Source organism: Elaeis guineensis, chromosome 12 (genome assembly GCF_000442705.2).
Source record: "Elaeis guineensis isolate ETL-2024a chromosome 12, EG11, whole genome shotgun sequence".
NCBI classification, from domain to species: domain Eukaryota; kingdom Viridiplantae; phylum Streptophyta; class Magnoliopsida; order Arecales; family Arecaceae; genus Elaeis; species Elaeis guineensis.
Window position 1 is genome coordinate 91,101,616 of NC_026004.2, and position 26,301 is coordinate 91,127,916.

A 26,301-nucleotide genomic window follows, 5' to 3' on the forward strand; every position below is an offset into this window, starting at 1 on the left:
ATGATTGAGTTAAACATAGAAATGGATGAACTTCTCAATCATGAACTCGAAATTAAGGTGTTTCACTCGACACCTTGTACAACTGTCACGCACCTTTACACGATCAAGGTCAAACATAAAAATTATATATGAAAAAATTACGGATAAATACTTAAACATCATAAATTCAGGTTCTCTCTTAGGATCAACCAATTGATCTAAATTACCTAAGTATCTAGACTCTCCACTAGTCCATAAAATTCTAGAAAAAGAAATCCATAAAGAGAGAAGAAATCTAGAGAGAAAAAATTCTAAAAAGAAAGTTGAAAGAGAAATTAGAAAAACTTATAGAGAGAGAAAATGAACAGAGAGAGGATAGATAGAGGAGAGAGGGAAGAGAGAGAATTTTTTTTTTCTTTTCTTTGATTTTTTTTTCTATTTTTTTTTTATTCGTTGAAATAGGAGAAGGGGGATGTTTGGAGGCCAATCACCTCCCATGGTGGCGACCCCTTGGGGTCGTGTTGATGGCCCCAATCCTCGACGACCATGGTAAGACCATGTCTGGCGACTATAGTCGGTCCAACAAGTGGAAGAAAAAGAAGAAAAATAGAGAACAGCTTTCTTCACAGATTCAACAACCACCCAACTGGCAGAGGCATCAAGAAACTAGAAAGAAGAAGGAGAGAGAGGTTTAGAGACTATACCTTGTCTCTGACGAGGTCTTTAGTCCTTTTTTTTCCTATGAAAATGATGATGGCTCTCAAAAATACTTAATGAAAATCCAAAAAAAATCCCATGAATTTCATCGATAAAAATTAAAAAAAATCCCATAAATTTCACCGACGATTGATCGAGGGATGAGAGATGATGTATCGAGAAGAAATTTGAAGGCCTTATATAGATAAATTTCTAAGACTTTCATCGAAATCCGACAAACCCTAGGATTCCTACTTTGGGAGGAAACGAAGAAGCAGACTCCATCGAGAGGTTTCCGATGAGGTTTTCTTTTTGTTTTTTTTTGGTTTTTGCTATAAAACTCGTGCTGGGAGGGTTTTAAAGAACCTAAGTTATTACAATAAGATTGCTGATTGTCATGAACTTATGATTCAAAAATTTAAGGAAAGATCAACTGACCAATAAATCCATGTTGCATTTTTTTTATTAGTCACAATAAATTTATGTTGCATTTCTTTTATTAGTCAATATAGAACGATGATAATCCCCTTTATCTATTCTCATAATAATCTCATCACAGTTGGATGCTATTCTGCTATTCGGCCTTACCAAGCCAGCCCACATGACTGATAAAGACGATGACACATAACAAGCCCAACTCTGATATCACTTATCATAGACTCACAATCCGTAAATTTAAACTATTAGGAGGACCGACCCAGACTTATAAATCGATGAAGCACTTCTTTTATTAGTCAATTTTGACTTATGCCAATCTCTACAACTCAAATTTGTGATGGACTCTTAATAATTAACTCCTTGAGAGAGGGGTTGCCCATCCATAACCAAGTCCCACTCGATCCTGTCGAATCCTCCTCAACCTTAATATCTCGGGCAAGATATCTACATAAATAATAAAAAATTATGATGCACAAAGAACCTAACTCTATTTTCATACTCATGGCCCAAAGACTTAAACTATTAAAAGAAAAGACTAACCCAAGCTAATAAACTCACGCAGCACTCTTTTTGTCAAAGAACACCTTCTTTTTTTTTTTTTTTTTCTTCCTTAATTTTAGTTGACCCATCAAATATCTGATCCTACTCGATCCGAATAAAATATATTTTATCCAAACTAATTAAAACCCAAAATGGATATGAATTTAAAAAAATATCAAAAATTGATTAAAATAAGGCATGGATAACCATATTTCTCGTACTAAACTCAGCTCAATATAATTTTAATTTAAATCTTTCTTTCAAAATTATAATTACTTTATAATATTTATATAATAATTTTTTTTTTTTGACTCATCCTCCTCATCCTCCTCCCCATCCATCCGACTCGACCTATGCCTCTATTTGATTTGATCCAATCCAAACAAAACACAAAATACGTAAAGATATAAAATTTTAATTGCAAGACTGACAGATATTGCCTAATCCAACCTATTGTCGTCCCTAGCTTCTATCCAAATATATCTTAAGCTTGTACCCAAGCATATCTCAGCAACACCGACCACAGAGAAAGAGGGGGGAGAGAGAGGGAGAGAGACTTCCCAGTCCTCCCATTAGCTTAGTGGGTCCCATGGAACGCTATCAAACCCATGACCTACCACTTTAAAAATTTACCTCTCAGTTGTCAATTCGAAACCCTGGCCATCTTTTTCTGTCAGTTTCTGGTGGGGTGGTGTCTCCACTTTGGCCATCAAACAAGCAATTCCAGGGAATAAAGAGGCAGGAGGCCAACAAAAGCTAAGAGTTAGAAAACTGGAATAATGAAACGCAAGGATAGATATCATTGTACCTGAGCGAGAGGCAGCGTTGGCTGGGACCTAGGAATCCTTTAATCCCACCAACTCTGAACACAGGGCCTCTAGATGATAGATGACTTCAGTAAACTCACCAGGCATCCAAACTCTTAACTTCACTTGCATAAAGTGCTCACAGGCAGCTTCGGTACATAAAAATAATATAATAATAGCCACAGATAGAAATAGTTATCAGTCAAACAGCTCCATCTGATGGAGAGATTGATAACAAAACTCAGGACAATATCTTTAAAGACAATCAAACAGGCAATCCTAAAAGCAGTGCTTATAGTCTGATACCACAACCACTTCCTGACTCAACACAGCCAGAACCACAAGGCCTGCAGGACTTCTCTCAGTCATCTGCATCAAAAGTAGTCCAAGGACAAGTCACGAGGCATGGCAATCCCAAATAAATACAGAGCAAAGTGAGAAAATTGTCTGTGGATCAAGACCCACCATTAGGAGACCTCGAAGAGGAGGTAGAAAAGTCCGAAGAGGCCATTGGAATGGAAATAGAGAGCTGGGTTGTGGAAAATGAGATCCGGTTGGACCTCTCTTCTTCTAGATCTGACCACGAATCCCTTGTCTTAGGCCACTCATCAAAAAAAGGCCGGAGCGATTGGCTGCCACCTTCATGCTTCACAGGCTCTGCCGAACCAAAATCACTTCCAAAGAAGGAATGCTGTTGCTGATGTTTCGGCAGCGAACTGATGGTTACCTGCCCGAGATCTTGCACCGACTGCAGCGAAGGATAAGCGCCCGCACTCTGTAGAACAGAAGGGTCCCTAGATTTCGACAGTGGAAATGAAGAAATCCCAGATGGCATCAGCCGCCACGAACTGTCCACGGAGGAGTCCATCCCAAGGCCCCTCGCACTTCCAGAAGCTTCTGAAAAGAAACTATGCTCATCCACCTCTCCTTTCAATCCAGAGAGGTACCTGTATGTTTGAACAAAAAATATCCCAATCGAAAAGAATAATCAGGGACCTAAACTATAGGATTCCAAAGTTAATTAAGAGAACCCCACCTTTCAAAGGCAGCTAACATCAACCAAAATGGACAAGCCTACTGCTTGATGATGCATCACAGAATTAATGTTGAAGTTTTCTATGTTGGTAAATGGCGGGCATGTATAAGCTAGCACAAAATCACTTCTTTAATCAGGTCACCAGACTGATGTCACTCAACCACTTCATGAAATACATGTTCCATAAAATGCAAAGGAGCTCAAGATAAGGTCTTCAAGGGGGCATCCCAAAATGATGTATCATGAAGATACTAAATGGACTTTTTATTCGAGGTGCAAAAGGGTGTGAATATCATGCATAGTTTTAAGCATGAAACCAGACGAAAAATATTACAGTTATACTCATTAATACATATTCCTTCCTTACTGTTTGGGATATCCTGAACGTTCTCTTTTCAACAGATACCTAAATTTTCATGTCAGCAAGCTTCAGAATGGCATGCGATGGACAAAAACAAACTCTGCTTGACACAGGAAGCAGAAGTGTCCTGTCTTCAAGACCAAGACAAGCTTCTAGCATGAGGATTGAGTATTTGTTGATGAAGTTTATGGAGTAACCGAGAGACAAGAACACCATATCAGTGAAACAACTATGGAACTGCAGCATGTAATCAAAACTTAAGAAATGCAGTATCACATTTTTAAGAGGAAAAAAAAAACCCTAGGCTGTTATTAAGCTGAAATTGGAAACTATATTGCAAGAAGATGAGATCTACAATAACTAGGTTTCATAGGTAAGGAGTTTTCATATTCAAGTGGGAAAATATGGTTGAATATGATATATCATGGATCACAGCCTAGCACTAGGCTGTCTTCACCAAGAGATCGATGGAACATTTTGGAAACCAACCTTTTGCCAGTCATCAGAAAAACTATCGCAAGAAACAGAGAGAACAAATGTTATAAACTATGACAAGTTGTTACAAAAGAATACCCACAAGCAATCTCCTGCCTGAAAATTGATAAAATAAAATCAAAGAAACCAATAGCCCCTAGTTGAGCCTGTGGGTTCATTCATATCGTGATATGCTCATATGACACTGAGAAATAACACAGATAATCACATTTGCATCTAAACATGATATCCATATACAACGTACTCATGCAGAAGAGGTGCCTTAAAGTTTTAACAATGAGCAAAGATATCTGCCAGCTGTCAAGATAGACATGTCTCTAATAGATAATGTTGAAGATTTAAACTACACGGTCGACCCATTTATCAGCAGAAGACGAGAGTGATCATGCTGCCTCCACTATAGCAGAGGACAACTTTCTGTGAAGCTTGCCAAACAACCACCACTAAATCCTTATATATAAAACAATATACAGGGAAAAAAAAAAGCTGCTAGCAGTATTCCAACAGTGCCAATCTTCTGCAGTACTTATCATGTAGCAAAAAGAAAAAAGACAGTCTACAGAAATAAGACTCCAGGTCCTTGAGTTCCGACAACAAAACATTATCAGACAGGTTTCAGTAAGTTTCATTAGCAGTGTTATTTCTGCAAGCATTAATCTCAGGTGTTCTACAACCAAATCCCAGATGCCCCGATCAGCCAAAGCACTACTGCATACACATATATCCACCATTTTATATTGCTCAGGTGGAAGGCTAGAACATTTTTCACAACATGGATATCAGAACAGAGGAAAACTACCAAGTAACTTTTAGACCACTCTACTAATAATTTAAATATCCAAAATCCTGGCAATGTTGATGGGCAACTTAGACCGAAATAAACTAAGATCTTGATTGCTTCATCTCAGTCAAGAAAGCAAGAATATTCTGCTATTTGTATTATAGTTTAAATAATCAAGATATTTGGATATCTTGGCCAATACATAGGTATCGAGATGTCAGAACAACAGCTGTTTTTCATATAATGAGGAATTTTTATTATCTTACACGTCGATGCGAATACTTAGTGATAATTAGATAGTAATGAAGAGATCGAGCCAAAAAAAAAAAAAAAACTCATCAGCAGATATAGCATATTCTTTATTTATATTAGCCATTAGTCCGAGACCTATCAGTTATGCAAATTAAGAAATAAATAGCTGATAGTCAAGTAACACCACCTTAGTGAGTATCATATCCGTCAGTCATTTGTTTATCACAGTTTCTATTAACATCAAGCAGAGACACCATTGCGCACAAAAATCATCAGTGCAAGCTCCAATCAAAACATACAAGTATATATAGCATTTTTAAGCGAATGAGTAAAGAAAAGAGACCTGCTGCTGCCGCTGCTGCGAATACCATAGGAATGAGGGTCCATGTGCAGCTGAGAGGAGATGGTCCCCCCAGGGTAAGAGCCCTGCAGGTTGCTACCACCTGAAATGGAGTGGAGAGGTATGCTCTGGAAGCTTCCACTACCGCTCCTGCTTGCGCTGCTCCCGGAGGGCGCGAGGGATGTCACAGTGGACGAGGATGACTGCGACTGGGAGAGGGTTTGTGATTCCACAGGCTTTCTTGAACGGTTGCGGCCACGATGCATGTGGCGCTCACAGTACTTGGAGTCAGGATACGCATCCTTGGAGCAACGCCACTTCTTCCCGTCCGTCCGACGGCACCGACCTGGTTCTGGGTCCAGTTTCTTCCCATAGAAGGAACAGTAACCCACTGCATTCAAAAGGAAAACCAATCTATATCAATATATATGGTCTCAGAACATACCATTTTATTTTATTTCTTTTTTTTTTTTTAAATAAAGATTCGACATCCATTATCCTTCCACACATGCCAGTAAGTAGACAGAATACCAATCTTCAAAATATTTTTTTTTCATATGAAAAAAAAAAAAAAAAAGGAGTAATCAGCGGTGACACCTTCACGAAGCAAAAAAAAAAAAAAAAGCTTTTCAGCTTATCATTTATCGGGAAAAATTGAAAAACTGCTTGGTATATATATATATATATATATATATATATATATATATATATATATATATATATATATATATATATCCAAAAAAGGTCTTCTCTCGGCCATTCCACACGATGCCAAGCAGGAGACGTGGTTATCTAAAGTGGATTCTCTTTTGTAGTTTTTTAGAGGGTCAAGCATAGTGGCACGCTAAATAAATCACAATGCATACAGGAGGTGATGAAAAGTTTGGCGCACGTCACATTTCTAGAACATAGCAAAAGTACCAACAAAATGGCTAATAATCGCAGCATTAAGTAGCAGGAGAACATCGGAGGGGAAAACTTAAAAAAAAAAAAAAAAAAAAAAAGTGAATCGCAGGGTAAACCTGAAAAAGTTGTCAAATTAAAATAAAAAATCACAGGAATCCTAAAATGCCCAAGAAGTGAAGAAATGAAGGCAACTACGTACCATTACCTGGAAAAGCCTTTTTTTTTATTTATAAGAATCAAAAAAAAAAAAAAAAATGCAAACTTCAAACAAGCCCTTAGAAATGAAGAGACACACAGAGACAAAGGAGGAAAGAAGTGATGAAAAAAGATTTAAGCTTTCGAACTCCAGATCGCATCCAAGTAATTATCAGGAACATCCACTAAAAGGGCAGCACATAATACCCTAAAGAAGTCCGAAACAAGCCGGTTCCAGCGCCAAAAACCTAGAAAAACCAAAGGTTTGATCCAAAATAAAACAAACCAGAAAGAAAGAAGGAGATCGAAGAGAAGAAATGTCTTACAGGCAGGGTGGTGGTAGAAGCGAGCGGGGGCGGCCTCGAAGCTCCGGCGGATGGGGATGAGGAGATCTGGGGGCACCGGGACCCCAGCCATGATGTACTTGAAAATGAGCGCCTGGTGCTCCAGCTCCTGCCACTGCGACGCCGTGAACGGCGGCCGCCACCCCGCCGCCGCCGCCGCGCTGTTCATCGCCCCAAGGATCGGAGCAGAGGACGAGGAGAAGCAGAAGAGAAAGAAATAGGAGAATAAGAGAAAGAAGCAGCTCCCCGGCGCTCACTCATGACATGGGATTCGAGACGCGGTCGCGTCCTTCTCCGGTGAGAAAAAGCGACAAGATTTCGCCATTTCGTCGAAAAAGAGAGAGCAAAGAGGGGCGGCGGAGAGAGTGGGGACAGAGTCGGTGGCGAGGTTTTATAGCGGAGGGGTTGGATTTATTGAAGCAGGGAAGGGGGCTGTGGGGATCGATGCTGCTGCTAAAAATTAATGGTGAGGGAAGTGGGGCGGGGATATGGAATATATACAAAGTGGAGGGAGGTGATGGGAAAAAGGGAAAGGAGGTGGGGAAGATGGGGGAGATTGCGATGGGGAGGGCGGGGGGCGTTTTTTTCTCTCGCTGTCCGTGTCTCCATCTGAAACTTTGGGGTTCTCAGCGTTGGGAAAGGAGACAATATCTGCTCAGGGGCAGGAAAGAGGTTATTTAAAAAAAAAAAAATATCATACTTATGTGCTCATTACCCATTTTGGTGCTCACTTTTAAAATTTTTGGAAGTTATCTGGATGCTGCAGGTTACTTGGAATCTGCACCCATGTGTAGCTCGACATAAAAATATCAAGAAGTGTGCAGCCTGAGTTTAGGCTTCTTAGCCAAGAGAATGTTAAGCACACACTTTGTTGTGGTTGATTTTTTTGTCTTTCTTCTCAGAAAATATACTCAATGAACGTAAATCCTATTCTCCTACACGAATTGCAGATGAAGAGGATGTTTGAAATCTTTAAAGCTTCGTATAGTGTAGTTGATTGGCTTGTCTCGGTTGGTCAGAATGCCGATATGCCATGGAAGCAGGGAGATAACCTTCCACTCCAACCGGCGAATTTATTGATGGATCATGGTTGATTCCCATGGCCTTCATTCTATTCGGCTGTATGCCTCTCCTTTTCTTCACAGGTTAACTCCTCCTACTGTACCAAAACAAAAAGGAAACACCAAAAAAAAAAAAAAAGAAAACAAATCATGAGTCGAGAGTTGAGGCTTACGTATTTATTTGTCCTCCATTGAGGAAAAAGAATTATTAGGTAGCCTGGCATTGCCCTGCAATACCTGCCTAACCTGTTTCAAACAACATGAGATGTGAGCTGTAGCGCGCAAAATCCACGCGTATATTCGATTGAAGTGCCACACAACCCACAAATTCTAAGAAGAGTAGAAGACTATAATTATACCCGAACAGTCAAATAAATTTGTTTTTTGATAAATAAACCTTCAAATAATTTAATGAATACGAAACCTGTACAATTCTCACCTTCTTCCCAAACATTAGACTTGACATGATTGATAAGCTACGTAGCCCGCCAGTTTCACACTTTATGGAAATTATTTTAATGTTTAGCACCAATTAATGCTAATAAAAAAATAGTCAAATCATGAATCATAAGTTTCATGACATGGTAATTTGCATGGCTCATGCCAGAGATATTCATCGTACTGGTCGTCCATGGCAGCGCAAAAGTTTCTACGTACACGATCGCTGGTTGCGCACTTCATGGCCATGAAGGGCGGCACCGGCGGACGTCAACGGCTAGCAGGCATACCAACTCATCACAAATGGCCCAAACCATCTGTTGATGCCCAAGTAGACCGCAACCATGATTCATTTAATTGGAGTAAAGAAGAAGCCGCAAAATCCAAACATGGTGGATGCCCGGGGTTGCACCTACTTTGGCTGAAATAATTGAGCCACCTTCCACAGGTAGCAAGTGGGTCTTATCACTTTATGAGCTCTACATCTCTCCTTTACTCCACGGTACCAAGAACTCACCTTAGGGGAGTAAGAATCTTCTTAATCGTGTGGCTTGGTAACATTTTTTTTTTTCCCCCTTTTTGTGGCTTCTTTTTCCCCCTTATGCCTGAGATTGGAGAGAGAAGAGGGGAACTGCTTCCTCTCCCACTCCCTCTTTTAAAATCTTGGGACCCCCTAAGAGCAATCATTATTCCCTACGCCATGTCTTAGCCGGCACTCCTCCAAGATGTTCGAGGGCCCATACCCTTCCCTTTGTGCTGTACCTTTGCTCCCTTTGCCTTGATACGTGGCCCAACGCCAAGCAAGCTATCCCCCACCTCCAATGCCGAGGGGTGAAGCAAGAACAAATGAATTGGAGAAAAAAAGGAGCCACCCCTCGCCCCCACAGCACGCTGCTGCTCCTTGGCTGACAGCAAGTGCACGTGACGGGTACGATCGCGACCGGCCCAAAAATCGCTACGTGATTTTTGGGTCGCTAAGGTCGGGGACCATCGCTTGTCGGCAGATGGAAAGCCGATTAGAAAAGCTTGCTCATGTATACGGTCGAGAAAGCTAGCAGCAAGTCCTCGATGGGTATGTGGTCCATTTTTTGGAGCTTCCATTCTCTAAGCACGCAACCATATATCATTCATAGACAAACTCCAATGACCTGAGAATAAGGTTGTAGATCATGGAGTAGATCATGCATGGTCAATTTTGGTTATGTTGGGGCAGAGTCACGTCACTTACCCGACTAACCTATTTCCATTTCTCCCAATCAACTAGCTACACTTCACTGACCAGGCTACTATGGTGCAGTCCGATTTCGATCGATAAGCTTTGTCGCCCCAATCGACTTTCTACCGACTAAGATCGATGACACATGACTGACTAAGGGCAACGGACTCAACTGAGTCGGTACTTTACCGACTTGATTTAACATGCAGTCTACGTACAATTTGTGAGCCAGTTGACGATGTTCGGCACATAGCTGACTATCTATCCGGCACCCTACCGATCTAACCGACGATTGGGTAGCGTGATTGGGTAGCGCTGCTTAATGAACTCCTTCGACCTACTACCGAGTCCAAGGACACGGGCATCAGCCAAGCAACTGAAAATTAAACGTGATCACTATGCTATCCCATCGGATCACATCAAGTTTCGTCACCCAAGAGTCATATCCTGTACCATCGGCTATGCGCCATGATAAGAAACTATGAAGTCATTAATTATGCCCATGAGCTCATTAATTACACCCCACATGTGATGAGGTGTGCCACCGTAGCCACTTGTGTGCCGAACAAAAGGCACGCCCATCGTCAGAGCCCATGGGGAAGCCTGTACTGCGCTGTACGGCCAAGGAACAAGAGATGGGCTTCCTCTCTCTCCATTGACTTTAATCCCTCTATAAATAGAGGTAAGTGGAGACCCCTTCAGGTATGCAATGCTTGCTTCAATGCTGAGACTCTTCTCTTCTTTTTATTGACTTTTCTCTCTGACTTAAGCGTCGGAGGGTCCTCATCGGAGCAACCTCCGATGGGACTTTCTTTACAGGTTTCGCACCTCCGACTGCCCGAAGTTCCATCAAGTCCTAGCCGCTTCTTCGGTATCAGGCGGAGAGCATCACCAATGCATGTTACAACTTCTTGCTCTTGTCCTTGACCATCTCTGCTGTGCCCTCTTTCCGATAGACAAACTCCTTTCTTCGACTTTCTACTGCACGGTATTCAGATGCAGTGACTCGACCCCAAGCTGACTACCCCATCGGAGACAGGCTGCAATAGCTTGGCGCACCAGGTAGGGAAGAGGATTAGAGTAAATACTCCTCCAAAGATCGCAATGGCCAAGATAAGAGCACAAAATACCTCCATTAGCTCCACTCGACACTCATCACGATGTGGTGCACCTCCGATGGCCCTCGGGGAGCCCAGTTCTTTGCAACCGATGGTGACAGTGGACCATCTACAATTTGTTGCCCTCATGCAGCAAGTTAAAATATTGATGGAGGTAGTCTATGGCCTCCAGCAGACTCAGTAGCAATAGTAGCGATCGGAGGAGCTGGCACTGCAAGATGTGCCTTCCCGGCATAGCCGCTGGTCCCATTCTCCGACCTGCCATTCGACTCGATGCTCTTGCCAGATAAGTCATTGACCCATCCGATGGTCACCGCAATCTGACCCCTAGCACACTCCATGTGCCAACTCTGACGATCGCCGATCTCCTTCCCCTCGATGAGCTCCACACAAGGGACCCCAGTCTCCGTCAAGTTTTTTCTCTTTTGGAAAAGATTCTACCCTAGGATATTCTAAACATCCTAATGTGTCTCAGCGATGACTAGATGAATACAACCACAAGCTGAAGGAGCTCGATCGCCGCTTAGATCAGCTTTAGATGAATAATCGAGATTCAACCGACGAGCTCGGCATCAACTCCCATCCGCCCTTCTCTCGACGGATCCTCGATGAATCAATTCCTAATTGATTTAAGATACAACAGATGGAGCCGTATGACAGCTCTACTGACCCACTCGATTATCTCGAGAGCTATAAAGCTCTCATGCTCCTGTAGGGGGTATTTGATGTCCTTCTCTGCATCATCTTTTCAGTTACTCTCTAAAAACTACCCGAACATGGTACTTTGGAATCCGGTCGGAGAGTATCCCCTCATTTGAGTAATTCGAGCAACTCTTCGTGGTGTACTTCAACACCAACTGAAGGGTGTCGCGAACCTCCAACAATCTCTTCTCCATCAGGCAGCAGGATGGATAATCTTTATAGAATTTTGTGGCATGTTTCAATGCTGTCACTCTGAAAGTCCAAGACCTTAATGAGCCAACAGCCATCACGGCTATAAAGTGAGGACTGCACAGCTCTAGATTTACTTACTCTTTGGACAAAATGCTTCCTCAAATCTATGCCAAACTTTTCGAGTGCGTGCAGAAGTATATCCACATTGAGGAAGGTGCGACTGACCGACGTCAGTCTAAAGGCAAAGGTCAGAAGAAGAAGAAGAAGATGAAGGAACCTCTGTGAGACCCAGTCGAACCCACATTGAGAAGGAGGCTCCACCTTTCCGACTAAATCCGAAGCCTAAAAATTTCAAAAATAGATGCGACTCTTACCCCCTCTGACTACTCCTCGTGCATAGATTCTCATGGAAATAGAGGGGGAGAGCTACCTCTGATGACCTCAGCCTATGAAGTCGAAGCCTGTGTTCCGCAACCGAAAGTGCTGCTGTCGGTTCCACCGTGACCATGGCCACGACACCGAGTACTGCATTGAGTTGAAGAATGAGATAGAGGACCTGATAAGGTAGGGCTACATCAGGAAATATGTGCGGGAGTGACCTATGCAGCTACCTTCTGACCCTCCACAATCGCATCCTGAGGAAGAAGCTCATGTCCAGCTTATGGCAGGTGTGATCAACATGATTTCAACGGGATCGAGACTTCGGGAGACAGACGACTCAGAGGACTCCTCCAAGTGATAGCAGACGAGCGATGACATCATTTTCTTCGAGAAAAATCTATGAGGAGTGCAGGCTCCTTACAACGACAACGTTGTTGTATCAATGACGATAGCTAATTATGATGTAAAATGGTGTCTTGTTGATAATGAAAGTTCTGTTGATGTAATTTTCTATGACTGTTTCTCTCGAATGCGACTCTCTATCGATTGACTAAAATCAGTCAACGTTCCTTTAGTCGGATTCACTGGTGATTCAGTCAAGGTAGAAGGCAATATAGAACTCTCTGTCACTACCGAACAACCACCTCAGCAATCAACAATGTGCCTCAACTTTCTCATAGTCCGAGTCCTCTTTGCTTACAATGTCATTTTGTGACAACCCAGATTGAATGCACTCTAAGCAATTATCTTGACATATCACCTACTCGTGTGCTTTCCGATAAGAAAAGGAACTGGTGACATGATGAGAGATCAACAGTTGGCTCGACAATGTTACTTAACCATGATCAAAGAAAAGAAGCTAACTGAAGCTCTTCTCATCGATGACGGAGTGGATCAGAGAGAAGAAGAAAGTTAGAGAGAATCTGCAAAGCAACTCATTCTGATACCTCTTAATGATGAAGATCCGACTAAAATTATTTAAGTTGGATCCTCATTAAGCGACGAGTTGCGGGACAAGCTGATCGACTTTCGGAGGAAGAATGCTGATATCTTCACTTGATCTGCCTTAGATATGCCAGGCATCCCTCTCGAGGTGACTGTCTACAGACTAAATGTCGACGCTAACCACAAGCCGGTGAGACAAAGAAAAAGAAGTTTCGTTCCCGAGCGACTGAAGGCCATCGACGAAGAGATTGACAAATTGCTGGCAGCCGACTTCATTCGTGAGGCGATCTATCCAGATTGACTCGTGAATGTCGTGATGGTCAAAAAAGCTAACAGCAAATGACGGATATGCATCGACTACACTGACTTGAACAAAGCCTGCCCCAAGAATAGCTTTCCACATCCACGGGTTGATCAACTAGTCGATGCTACTATTGAAATTCGGATGTGCAGCGAAATTGAATTTTAAATTTTTTTTTAACATGCCATAATAATTGAAAACATGTGATCTAAACTCCAAACCAAAATCATCTGATGCATTCAATCAAACATAAATCACATAGCATATATAATAAGGTTAAAAATATTATACCAAACATGCAAATCTGAATATCCCGATAATCAGCATCCTCGAGGCACCCAAACATGTGCCCTCCAATGGTAATCCACATGGATCTCGATTAAGGACTCTCTCCAATCTGGATTCGTTGAATTTTTTTCATAAAAAAATTCAGTAGCAGCTCCTTTTTGCATCACCAACTCTTGGTGACCGACTTATCTCCTCACTTCGCATCACCAACTCTTGGTAATTTAGATCCTTTCATTTTTGGCTCTCTTTATGTCCAACAATTGGACCTTAGGAACACATACCTTAGGTCTAAAATTCGATCTCTTAGATCCAACCTTTGGATCTGATTATTTTGATCACTCAGATCCAATCCTTTGGATCTGATTTTTAATCACTCAGACCCACACATCCCTTGGCCTTTTTTCTGCCTCTTATGAACTTATGTCATAACTCAAATAAGAGCCATGATAGGAGCCCAAGTACCCTACAACACCCAACCCTTTGGGCATCCAAACTTGAGCCATGAAGGCCTCTTTTGGAATGAGATTTGGGAGAGTCCCACTCTCCCTTAAACTTCTCATCTTAACGCCAAATATATAGGGCGTGAACCCTTGTTCATGTGGGCATCAGGGGGCAAGGAATTATTCTAGCGTAAACACTTTCACGCAAGGACCCAAGGACATCAAGTGTCGCCTTCAAAGAAAACTCCAATCCTTTTAAAACAACCAAGGGAGTTAATAGGCGTTGAATCCTAACTTATGGTGCCATCTAATGGCGTTAAGTCTTCTCCACGTGAACCCAAGCACATCCGCGCAAATACCAAAGGGGCGTGTGCTCCTCTTAAATGGGATAAGGAGGAATTCAAACCTCATTAAATGGAGTTAATCCAAAGGGGAGCCATCTAATGACCCCTAGTGAACATCCACATTAATCCCTAAGAGTCTTAACTCCTCCTTTGGTGCGTGAAACACTTTCATGCAAGGAGAAATTCAGATGGGCATGGATGAAAACCCATGAGTCATAGACTCCATAAATCACATGCCATCTCATGGCGTCATTACTTCTATCAATTAAATCCCAATTAATCCATGGAGAATTCTAAGGAGGCAAGAGAGAACGGAGGGATGCATGAAACAACTTTTCACGCTAGAGAGGAGGGCGTGAACACCTTCTATGTAGCATGGAGAAGGATTACCAAGAGGTGTTGACTCCTTTTTCATGGCATTAAAACCTCCCTTGTGTCCAACACTTGGACACCCATAAATTAAGGAGCCAAGGACCCAATTCAAGATGGGTTTGAACCATTCAAAACCCAATGCAACCAACACTTGGTTCCCAATCAATTAAGGAGCCATGGACTTAATCAAAAGTGATTAGAAGTCTATTTAGATTAGGTCTCTAACCAATTAAAGCCTAATGTCAATTTGAATCCAAATAGGTTAGGGATTTGGGTTTAAACACGTGCTAGCACATTTGACCTAAACCCATTTAGGATTTCAACCAAATCCAATTCAATTAGGTTGAATAAGATCTAATCAAAAGTTCAAAACCAATTTTTTTTTTTGTGTGACCTGTTGGGTTCTACATCTAGCCAGCAATAGGTCGAGTTTATGTGCACCTAATTGAATTAGGTCCAAGATACATTGAACCCAAGTTTATTAATTAATTAAAACTTTCTAATTAATTTGCTGAATTAAACTCCTTTAATTCACTGAAAACTACAAGTCAAAATTGATGTCTAGCAACGTGTCATGACTACTCAGAAGATGTGAAATTTGATGGAATACCAAAATTATCCTTCTATGATAAGTTATCATGCAATTCAATCTTTCGATCATATAACATCCCAGACAGGCTATGGATATGGAATCATGTCAAATTCAAATACCTATCCATATGTATCCCAATCTAATGGTGACTCGATTGATGAACCAATAGAAACTCTTTTCTACCGTTCATCCCTATTCTATCCAGAGATTTTCTAAGTCATCACCTTATGAGACCACGTAGGATGTTTTCTCTTCTTACAAAGAGTGATCGATTCCTTGTTGATCACTTACAACTTTCATTCACACTTCACCAAATCCAGAACATCTCACACATGTCTCAAAATGGTATGCTAGAGAATGAACCAAAGTAGGGATCGATATACACAAGGTACCATGATAATCTCAGGTCAAAAGATCACCTGCACCATTTTCACTGGAGAACCATCTGTTGATATGCTGTAAGGCTCCATCAAATGTTCTCTCTACGGATTAGTTCAGTGAACTCATTCTCCAATGAGCATCTATATCTTTGTATTAGTATTATCACATAAGTGATTGTGAGATCAATCACTCTCTCCGTCAAGCATATATAGGATGTACCAGTCTTATCGACATCATCGATCTTTGACTCGATGATTCTATGACTGAAAATATTTTAGACAAGGGCTATCAAGATTTTAGATCTTACTGGCATGATCTCATCATGGCCTTAAAATTGTTGTCCTAATCTATAGAATTCATTATAATCATGAATATGATACAGAAATGACGAAACATAATAACTCAAAAATATATAAAAGAATCAATATCATTGCAAATGAGCTGGAAGATAACTCAGAATGGTCCCATCGCATCATTCATGCGATTGACTTGTAGAGTACTAATCTTTCAATCTCTCACTTGCACTAAAGCCAATCGTCTTTGTACATGATGTCCATACAATTAATGTGGCAATCATACTGCTGCTATGTCAAGACTTAGTGACAGGTCCATTATGCAATTCTTTGTAACAACTCACTTATGGTCATATCATAAATGAGATGAAAGTGCCTTAGAGTGTGAGTGGGTTTCTGGTGAGACCATATCCAACTCAATGATGAACCCTTTCATTAGGCGACTTTTCTTAGCAATCTTTACTTATAGCAATTCATTGAGTCAACTACACTTTGCTGTTTGGAATTTTTCAATTTACTGCTCCTCCAGTACTTCTCAAGTAGTCGAGAATGCATTTTATGGTTTTCTAATGATCCTTTCCTGGATCTACCTGAAAACTAATGCATCTGGCTTGGTACATAGAATATATGGATAAGTAAACTTTTTTACACCCATTTATGTTGAACTCCTTCAATATGAAATTAATGTACCTAGACTAGGATAAGCCTAGCACCTACTTTGATCTATCTCATTGATCTTTATACCAAGTATATCAGATTCTTCACCCAAGTCTTTTATCGAAAACTTTTGTGATAAGCAGGTCTTGATCGATTGCAACATTAGGACTACTTCTCAATGAGTAGTATGTTATTCATATACTGAACCAAGAAGTCAATGGGACTCCCATTTATCTTCTTACACCCAAATGGTTCATCCATATTTTGATAAAGTCAAACAATTTAACTATCTCATAAAAAATAAGCATACCAACTCCTCGATGTTTGCTTACTAAATTTGCTTTCCCACTTGAGATAAATCTCTCTAGCTGATATATAGCAATAGCAAGCAAAATCTGGATGGATATTTCTGTTGGCTATCTATGGATCATACCCACAGGTGCATCAACCAAAGTCCATATTTGGTTGATATACAGAGAGTCCATCTCAGATTTCATGGTTCCAAGTCATCTGTCAGAGTTTATACTCATGACTATTTCTAAATAGATCATGGGATTATCATTCTCAATGATAAATCCATATCTGAGTGGTATATTACATACTCTGATTGACCTTCAGAGAGGAGGTGTATATCGAAGTTGTGCCTTAACAATGGGCACATCTGATCGAGGAACAACTTGTGTACTCTCCACAAGTTGATGTGAGATAGTTTATAGGTCTTGAATTTCTCAAGTTCAATTATCCTGCCACTGTCAGTGGCATGCCTACTAACAAACATTTTATTCAGTAGGATGGTGAAGTAGTATCACATACTCTTTTTAGGATAATCTATAAATCTGCACCTATCATATACAATAGTTTCTAGGGCATATCCCCAGAATAAGATTGAAAGGTCTGTGAAGCATATGATGGATCACCCCATATCACATATGGAGTATCCATCTCGTGTCTGAGTTGTTATTAGCCTTTCAAGCATCTATATGCACAAGGCTCAATAGCTCACTCGCCCTATCCCCATAACCAGTACATGGAGATTAGGTCACCTTTATTCAGCTTTATATTTCTTACAGTCCTTGTAATGACTTGCATAAATGGGAACCACAGAAGGTATCTAATACTTAAGAATTGAAATTGAAGTACTTAATGATAAATTGGTATATATGATATATAAATCTTTAGCAAATGCAATATTTGCATTCTGCTACTACTTCACAGTTGCAAGATAGCTCTTACAATTTTATTTTCAATACACAATATTGTTACAATAAAATAGGTACCTTTGGTGGAGACATTCTCCGCCTTGTTCTCCTCGATAATGCTATCTAGAAAGAAAGAATAAGAGAATATTAGTAGGATCAAATACAAGAACCCAACTGACTTAATTACATGATCAAGTCAATCAGGATACACTGGACAGTCGTACTGTCTTCCTGTCATATCTCATATGCAGTTTTTTCTTCTTTATAGTATCATCCTTGAACAAAGCGGGATTGGGAGAATGAAGGATATAGGAGACTTTCTCCTAGGTTAGTGCTATTCTCAGGTCCTCAACCAATCAATGTGGTTCGATTCGATCAATATATTGGCATTAAATATACCATGCAGTGACAATGAAGATGCAACTAAATATATATTAGAATAAAATATAAATGGACTACTCATGATGACATGCACAATTTAGACGAGATCTTTGAATTAATTGTGTCTCCTATTAATTTGGTGAATTCCATAGCCCTCCAGTATGAAAAATGAAAAATCCTATTGTCAGATTTCTTAGTAGGGTTGAGATCCTAATTCTTCTTTCAAAACCTTGTGGTTGCATAACAAATCTTTAAGGAGTTCAAAGATAGGAACTCTTTCCAATTGTATCTCATGTAACTTTCAATATAATTTTTGCCTCTAAAATACTTGTAGCCTTGTGGTTGCATAATAAACTACAGTATTTTAGTTGAATCGTACTCTTCATTTCCATATAGTCATATTTGAATAATGCTGTCCTTGTGGTTATACAACAAAGCAATATTTTCAAACATACCATAAGCATCACTAAGTCAACATCACATCAAATCCTATAGCAAGTCTTGTGGTTGCACAACAAATTCACTACAGTTTTTGACATACTCTATTGACTTAGCATGAGCTAAATTTTATAAGTATCATAATGCACTAAGACAATATCACATTAGTCTCCATAGCAAGCCTTATGATTGCACAACAAACCTACTATGGTTCTTGACATAATACTGACTTAGCATGAAGGAAGGCATGGATAGTATTTTTAACACTTCATCATTATGACTTAATATTATTTATGAAGAATTTTGATCTCAAGCATATCCATAACATATACAAATACATCACATGCAATTTATATTATGTAATTACCAGCATAAAAGATATATAATAAGAAATCGGATGGTTATGGACTTTTCTAGTGTAATCCACCCGATGTACAAGGATGGATTATAGATTTAACCTTAGGTGCATTATAGACAGAACCATTTCATGGTGAATCTACATGCGCCTACACTCTGAAGCTGCCTGGTAGTGTAGCTTTCATCTCCATGAAGGCTTTCATGAATGTTTCATCTTCCTTCTTTATTTATAAACATAAAAAAATAATTTCTATGTATTTACAAATAAAATTTTTTATCCTTACTTTTACATCAACATGTAAATGTCCCAATCAACAGTTAGAAACATACAAAGGAAGGAATAGAAAGGTACAACTAAAAAATATAATGCATCAGGGGCACTCAGCCCCAATTGCAGCTATTACAGATATATTTATACAATCAGCCAATACAGAGTATTCACAAACACATCCATCACATGGATGTTACTATTTCATGACCATCCGTCATGCAATGTATAACATTTATAGAAAGTATGAAAATAAATAACCATGTTATTCTTACTGTGATATCATTCATGCATATGTCAATCAAGATGTTTAAAATATGGATACAAGATCCATCTAGGATTTTTGATTTGGATTCAATTTTTGACTTAATTTCAATTATAAATTAACCACATATCATCTTTTTGAGTTGAGTTAACCAATTCTTAAATAAACCCTAATTATAATTAGGTTTGAAAAGAATTAGTCAACTATAACTTAAGTTCTAATCGAATTAGGTCAATGACAATTGAACATAATTTCTAACCTAATTAAAATTATAAATTTAATCATAAATTCTAATCCAAGTCTGAAGCATCCCTTCCATAATTGAGATTTTTAGCCACCCATGGGACTAGGTCAAGAACCATGATGGGAGACCCAATCATGGCCAACGCCCGATCCGTGGTGGCCGACTCATGGGTCTAGGGTGTGTGCATCACATGCCACAACCCTTCGCCTCATGCATCATATGCACAAGGCAGAAATCTCATGGTAATTTCAGATCATCTGATCTAGCCCAAACTTATCACACAAGTCATGAAGCCATTGAAACTTCAGACTAGGGTTTCAATCATGGACAAGATAACTATTATTTTTTCATAAGAAATGCTACAAATTAGTAATGAAACATCATTCAAAATTTTGATTATGATATATCATAAATTGGATGTAATCTATATCACAACAATAACACGCCATTTGATTGAATCAATTAAGGATAGCTCTGATACTACTGTTGGGATTCAGATGCGCAACAGAATTGAATTTTAAAATTTTTTTTAACATGCAATAATAATTGAAAATATATGATCCGAATCCCAAACCCAAAATCATTTTGATACATTCAATAAATCACATGGCATATATAATTAGGTTAGAAATATGATACCAAACATGCAGATTCGAATATCCCGATAATTAGCATCTTTGAGGCATTCAAGCGTGTGCCCTCTAACGATAATTCATATAGGTCTCGATCAAGGACTCTCCTCAATCCAGATTCTTTGAATTTAATTCAAAAGAACTTCGATAGCAGCTCTTTTTTGCATCACCAACTCTTGGTGACTTATCTCCTTATTTCGCATCACCAACTCTTGGTAATTTAGATCCTCTCATTTTCGACTCTCTTTATGTCCAACAATTGGACCTTAGGAACACATATCTTAGGTCTGAAATTCAAGCTCTTAGATCCAATCTTTGGATCTGATTATTTTGATCACTCAAATCCAACCCTTTAGATCTGATTTTTGATCACTCAGATCTAACCCTTTGGATCTGATTATTTGATCAATTAGACCCACACATCCCTTGGCTTTTTTTCTGCCTCTTATGAACTCATGTCATAACTCAAATAAGAGCCATGATAGGAGTCTAAGCACCCTACAACACCCAACCCTTTGGGCGTCCAAACTTGAGCCATGAAGGCCTCTTTTGGCACGAGATTTGGGAGAGTCCCACTGTCCCTTAAACTTCTCATCTTAACGCCAAACATATAGGGCGCGAACCCTTTTTCACGTGGGCATCAGGGGGCAAGGAATTATTCTAGCGTGAACACTTTCATGCAGGGACGAAAGGACATCAAGTGTCGCCTTCAAAGAAAACTCCAATCCTTTTAAAACAACCAAGGGGTTAATAGGCGTTGAATCCTAACTCTTGGTGCCATCATATGGCGTTAAGTCTTCTCCATGTGAACCCAAGCACATCCACGCAAATACCAAAGAGGCGTGTGCTCCTTTTAAGTGGGATAAAAAGGAGGCATTCAAACCTCATTAAATGGAGTTAATCCAAAGGGGCGCCATCTAATGATCCCCAGTGAACATCCACATTAATCCCCAAGAGTCTTAACTCCTCCTTTGGTGCGTGAAACACTTTAGAAATTCAAATGGGCATGGATGAAAACCCATGAGTCATGGACTCCATAAATCACATGCCATTTCATGGTGTCATTACTTCTATCAATTAAATCCCAATTAATCCATGGAGAATTCTAAGAAGGCGAGAGAGAATGGAGGGATGCGTGAAACAACTTTTCATGCAAGAGAGAAGGGCATGAACACCTTCCATGTAGCATGGAGAAGGAATACCAACAGGTGTTGACTCCTTTTTCATGGCATTAAAACCTCCCTTCTGTCCAACACTTGGACACCCATAAATCAAGGAGCCAAGGACCCAATTCAAGATGGGTTCGAACCATTCAAAACCCAATGCAACCAACACTTGGTTGCCAATCAATTAAGGAGTCATGGACTCAGTCAAAAGTGATTAGAAGTCCATTTAGATTAGGTCTTTAACCAATTAAAGCCCAATGTCAATTTGAATCCAAATAGGTTGGGGATTTGAGTTTAAACACATGCTAGCATGTTTGACCTAAACCCATTTAGGATTTCAACCAAATCTAATTCAATTAGATTGAACAAGACCTAATCAAAAGTCCAAGGTCAAATTTTTTTTTTTTGTGTATAACCCATTGGGTTCCACATCTAGCCAGCAGTAGGTCAAGTTCATGTGCACCTAATTGAATTAGGTCCAAGATACATTAAACCCAAATCCATCAATTAATTAGAACTCTTCTAATTAATTTACTGAATTAAACTTCTTAAATTTATTAAGACCTACAAGTTAAGATTGACATCTAGTAATGTATCATGACTACCTAGAAGATGTAAAATTTGGTGTAATATTAAAATTATCCTTCCATAGTGAGTTACCATGCAATTCAATCCTTCGATCACACAATATCTCAAACAAATAATGGGCATAAAATTATGTCAAGTCTAAATACCTATCCATATGTATTTCAATCTGATGATGACTCGATTGATGAACCAGTAGAAACTCTTTTCTACTATTCATCCCTGCTCTGGCCAAAAATTTTCTAAGTCATCACCTTATGAGACCATATAGGATGTCCTCTCCTCTTACAAGGAGTGACCGATTCTATGTTGACCACTTACAACTTTCATGCACACTTCACTAAACCTAGAACATCCCACATATGTCTCAAAGTGGTATGCTAGGGAATGAACTAAAGTAGAGATCCATATATACAAGATACCATGGTGATCTTAGGTCAAATGATCACCTACACTACTCCCACCAGAGAACCATCACTACAACAAAATATGTTATTAGTGATGAAAACTTTTCATTACTAATAAGCAATTTTCGTCGCTAATACATATTAGCGACGAAATTTTAGTCGCTAATTTTTCATCGCAAATAATTCCATTATTGATAATATTTTACGATGAAAAAAAAAATTCATCGCTAATAAAAGATATTTACGATGAATATTTTTTATCGTTAAAAAAGAGATCGAAAAAATTTAATCTAAAAAAAGATATTTGATACGAAAAAAATCATCAGTGATAAATAAAAAATTAATAGTGATAAAATTATTTTCATTGCTATTATTTTTAAAAGTTTTAGCGATAAAAAATTTACATCGTAAAAAATATTTTTTGCAACGAAAATAATTCATCACTATTAATTTAATAATAAATAAATAAAATTAAATAATATTAGCGATGAAAATTTTTATCACAAATAAGATAATTTTTTATGAAAATTTACATCACTAATAATTATTTGTGATGAAAAAGTATTCATCACTGTTAGTTATATATTTATTGATCAATTAAATTATGTTAGTAAAATATTTTTGGTGATGAATATTTTGTCAGAAATAATTTCATCACTAATAATTTAGTTATATTTTTTTAAAAAATTTATGAATATATATTTTAAATTTATATGTATAATATTTTTTATAAATTAAAAAAATTAAAATAAAAAATTTATATTATAAAATGATAAATAAATTTTATTATTTTATTATATTAAATTAAAATTATAAGATATTTGAAATAAAAAAAAAGTACATCAATAAGCCATCAAATATCGACTTTTGGAGAATGAGCTGGGGATAGAGAGCGCTCGACGGAGCTCGGACCGACGATGGAGCTCAGATTCGCCTGCTGCTGCCTCATCAACTGTATCATCTGCTCCATCTGCATCATCTGCTCCATCATCTGGATTTGAAAGTGCTGATAGTCATCGATGCGTGCAGCTAACTCCTGAGCTCGCTGTCGATCCTCGACAGCCTGCTATCGATCCTCGATAGCCTGCCTCTACATCTCCATCAGTCGAGCCTGACATGCAGAATGGATCTCAGTCCTAGATGATCGTGAGGATGAGGGAGTAGTGATCCCATGTCCTAGAGCCCTAACATAATAGGATCTCGTACCGAGCATCCGATCACAGATCTCATCATCTGTGGGTGCGGTCGAGCCCTCAAAGGTAGGCTGGGATCTCATGTTGGTCATACGATCCTGAAAATATAAATTAGAATAATTTTAATATTTTAATAAAAATTAAATTTTGAATGAAAAAAATAATTGAAAGAACTTACAAAGAGCTCCTGGCTCCCCATCATCCACTGGTAGATATCGATCCGATCAGGAAGCTCGTCACTCTCAACATCTCTCTGTAATTTGAGAATTAATTAAAATAATTTTAAATAATTAAAAAAATATATCCTAATTAAAAATTTAAAAAATATCTACCATGTACTCCATGTAGCGAGCAAAAGATCTCGAACCCCCATAATGCGGCACGATCTGTCTCGCCCAGTTCGCCGCATTTTGGACACATCGTCTTTGTAAAATTAGTAGTAAAATTAGTAGATAATAAATTTAATTTAAGAATAAATAATTAAGTCATTAAAGTTTTTAAAAAAATTTAGATGCGTAACCTGATATGTCGGATCCTCGTAACGTCGGCATATGGTAGTCCAATCATCGATGGTGATGCTGTCATAGGACTGCAGTCGCATTGCCTCGCATTGCCTTTTGCCCATGAGCCTGCACCACTCAGTACCAATGCTGATGCATGTGATGGCGATAATCCCTGAAATGCAAGGATAGATGGATGTCAACCGCTCACCTCACACGATCATCCTCAAAATTGACGATGTCAAATACACCCTGTGAATAACAAATATTAGAAAAATACTATGCAAATTAAATATTCACAATATAATTTATTTTACTTATAAGTAGGTGTAGAAAATCTCTCTCTAAGCCAGGACAACGTGATGCCAATCGAAGAGCATCATAGGGGCATAGCTGCGGCATATGATGCTCAGCTCGGTCTGTCATGGCTCACACCATCCTCTAATGTGTCCGGTGTATTCGGTCGATAACTTGATCCAGAGATGCTGTCTCGGATGCTCGTATCTCGAACGCTCTAAAGTGAGGTTCTTCAATGGACCTCATCCTTGTCTGACCATCGATGTAGACTGATCTGAAATAATAATAAATAAATCATTAGTATGATCCAAATTAAAGAATCAAATTTTATTATATATAAAGTGTAATAATTAATACCACTGGGACCCACCTCACTGGGACTTGCCAGTGCAGTACCCTCTGACACTGGAGTCGGTGAGGCAATAGAGATCGATGAAGGTGCCTCAACCTCCGAGCTATCTGTAGGTAACTATGAACGTGACCATCATTGTCTGTCTCCTAGTACCATATCTACAGAAATTAAGATGTAAATAAATATAATATTAAATAATAATAATAAAAATCAAATAACATTCTAATGGATACAATTATATCGTATATCATTATTGCAATATAAAATTAAATGAAGAATAAAGATCTACTCATCAATATTCGTATCTTCTTCGATGTGTAGATCCTCGTCCGAATCACAGTAATCGATATATGGATCATCTTCTATCTTATCATCATTTATGAACTGATCGTCATCCTTTGACTCATCCAGATTAAATACAAAATCAGCTTCAACTTCATTGGATGGGAGATCAGCCCTATTCAAAGGTGCCGTTACAAGTTCTTCATCAACCAAAAACTCGACTAATATTTGTTCTTCTTGTTGAAAAGCTTTTTCTTCATGTAAATCCGAATTTTCATCCCTCTCTAATCGGGTTGGTATGTCATATACGCCTCTAGGTGTTATTTTTTGTACGACATGCCAATTACCTCGATACTTTAGATCCTTCAAATATATTACTTATTTCGCTTGAGTTGCTAATATATACGACTCATTTTGGTACCATATTCGTGCAAAATTTACACTAATAAATTATGAATCGATATGAATTTTGATCTTTTTATTACTAATATCCTATCATTCACACTGAAAAAAAATACAGAATTACTGGATCCATACTTCAGTTCTATGATATCTACCAGTACACCATAATAATCAATCTTTTCTTCTCCTTCATATCATGTTGTAGCAATTTCACTATTCTGGATCTGTCGTTGCATCTCAAGCTCCCTTGTGTGAAATATCATTCCTCCAATGATACAGAATGTGTAGTGATTAACCCTTCGATCGAGACCATATGCTAAATCGTGCAACTCATCGATTGCACCTGCTTCTTTATTGAAATACTTATGTTTCACCTGAATCATAAGATAAAAAATTATTTTGATTGAAATAATAATATTTATAAGTAAATAAATAACATATCA

General features: G+C 38.8%; 1 protein-coding gene across 2 annotated transcripts; it reads right to left on the bottom strand.

The window, feature by feature from the left end:
- Positions 1–2,566: 2,566 nt before the first annotated feature.
- LOC105061318 (growth-regulating factor 4) lies at positions 2,567–7,653 on the bottom strand. 2 transcript variants are annotated; one of them, XM_010945328.4, is made up of 4 exons: positions 7,152–7,650; positions 5,728–6,115; positions 2,925–3,406; positions 2,567–2,828 (listed from the first exon to the last, which is right to left on the bottom strand). In XM_010945328.4, exons 1-4 carry the CDS (start codon positions 7,336–7,338, stop codon positions 2,821–2,823), a joined length of 1,065 nt encoding a protein of 354 aa, XP_010943630.1. In that variant the 5' UTR covers positions 7,339–7,650; the 3' UTR covers positions 2,567–2,820. The 2 variants fall into 2 exon arrangements, with proteins under 2 accessions (XP_010943630.1, XP_073103101.1); XM_073247000.1 differs by lacking the exon at positions 2,567–2,828 and having other exon boundaries at positions 2,838–3,406; positions 7,152–7,653.
- Between the last annotated feature and the right edge of the window lie 18,648 nt (positions 7,654–26,301).

What these genes read in the sequence shown, in the direction of transcription:
- LOC105061318 (XM_073247000.1), bottom strand. Translation starts at nt 7,338, where the DNA reads ATGAACAGCGCGGCGGCGGCGGCGGGGTGGCGGCCGCCGTTCACGGCG. An exon ending in CTTCTACCACCACCCTGCCT is followed by an intron (nt 6,116 to 7,151) that starts GTAAGACATTTC and finishes TTTTGAATGCAG; the next exon opens with TGGGTTACTGTTCCTTCTAT. An exon ending in CGCAGCAGCGGCAGCAGCAG is followed by an intron (nt 3,407 to 5,727) that starts GTCTCTTTTCTT and finishes TCAAACATACAG; the next exon opens with GTACCTCTCTGGATTGAAAG.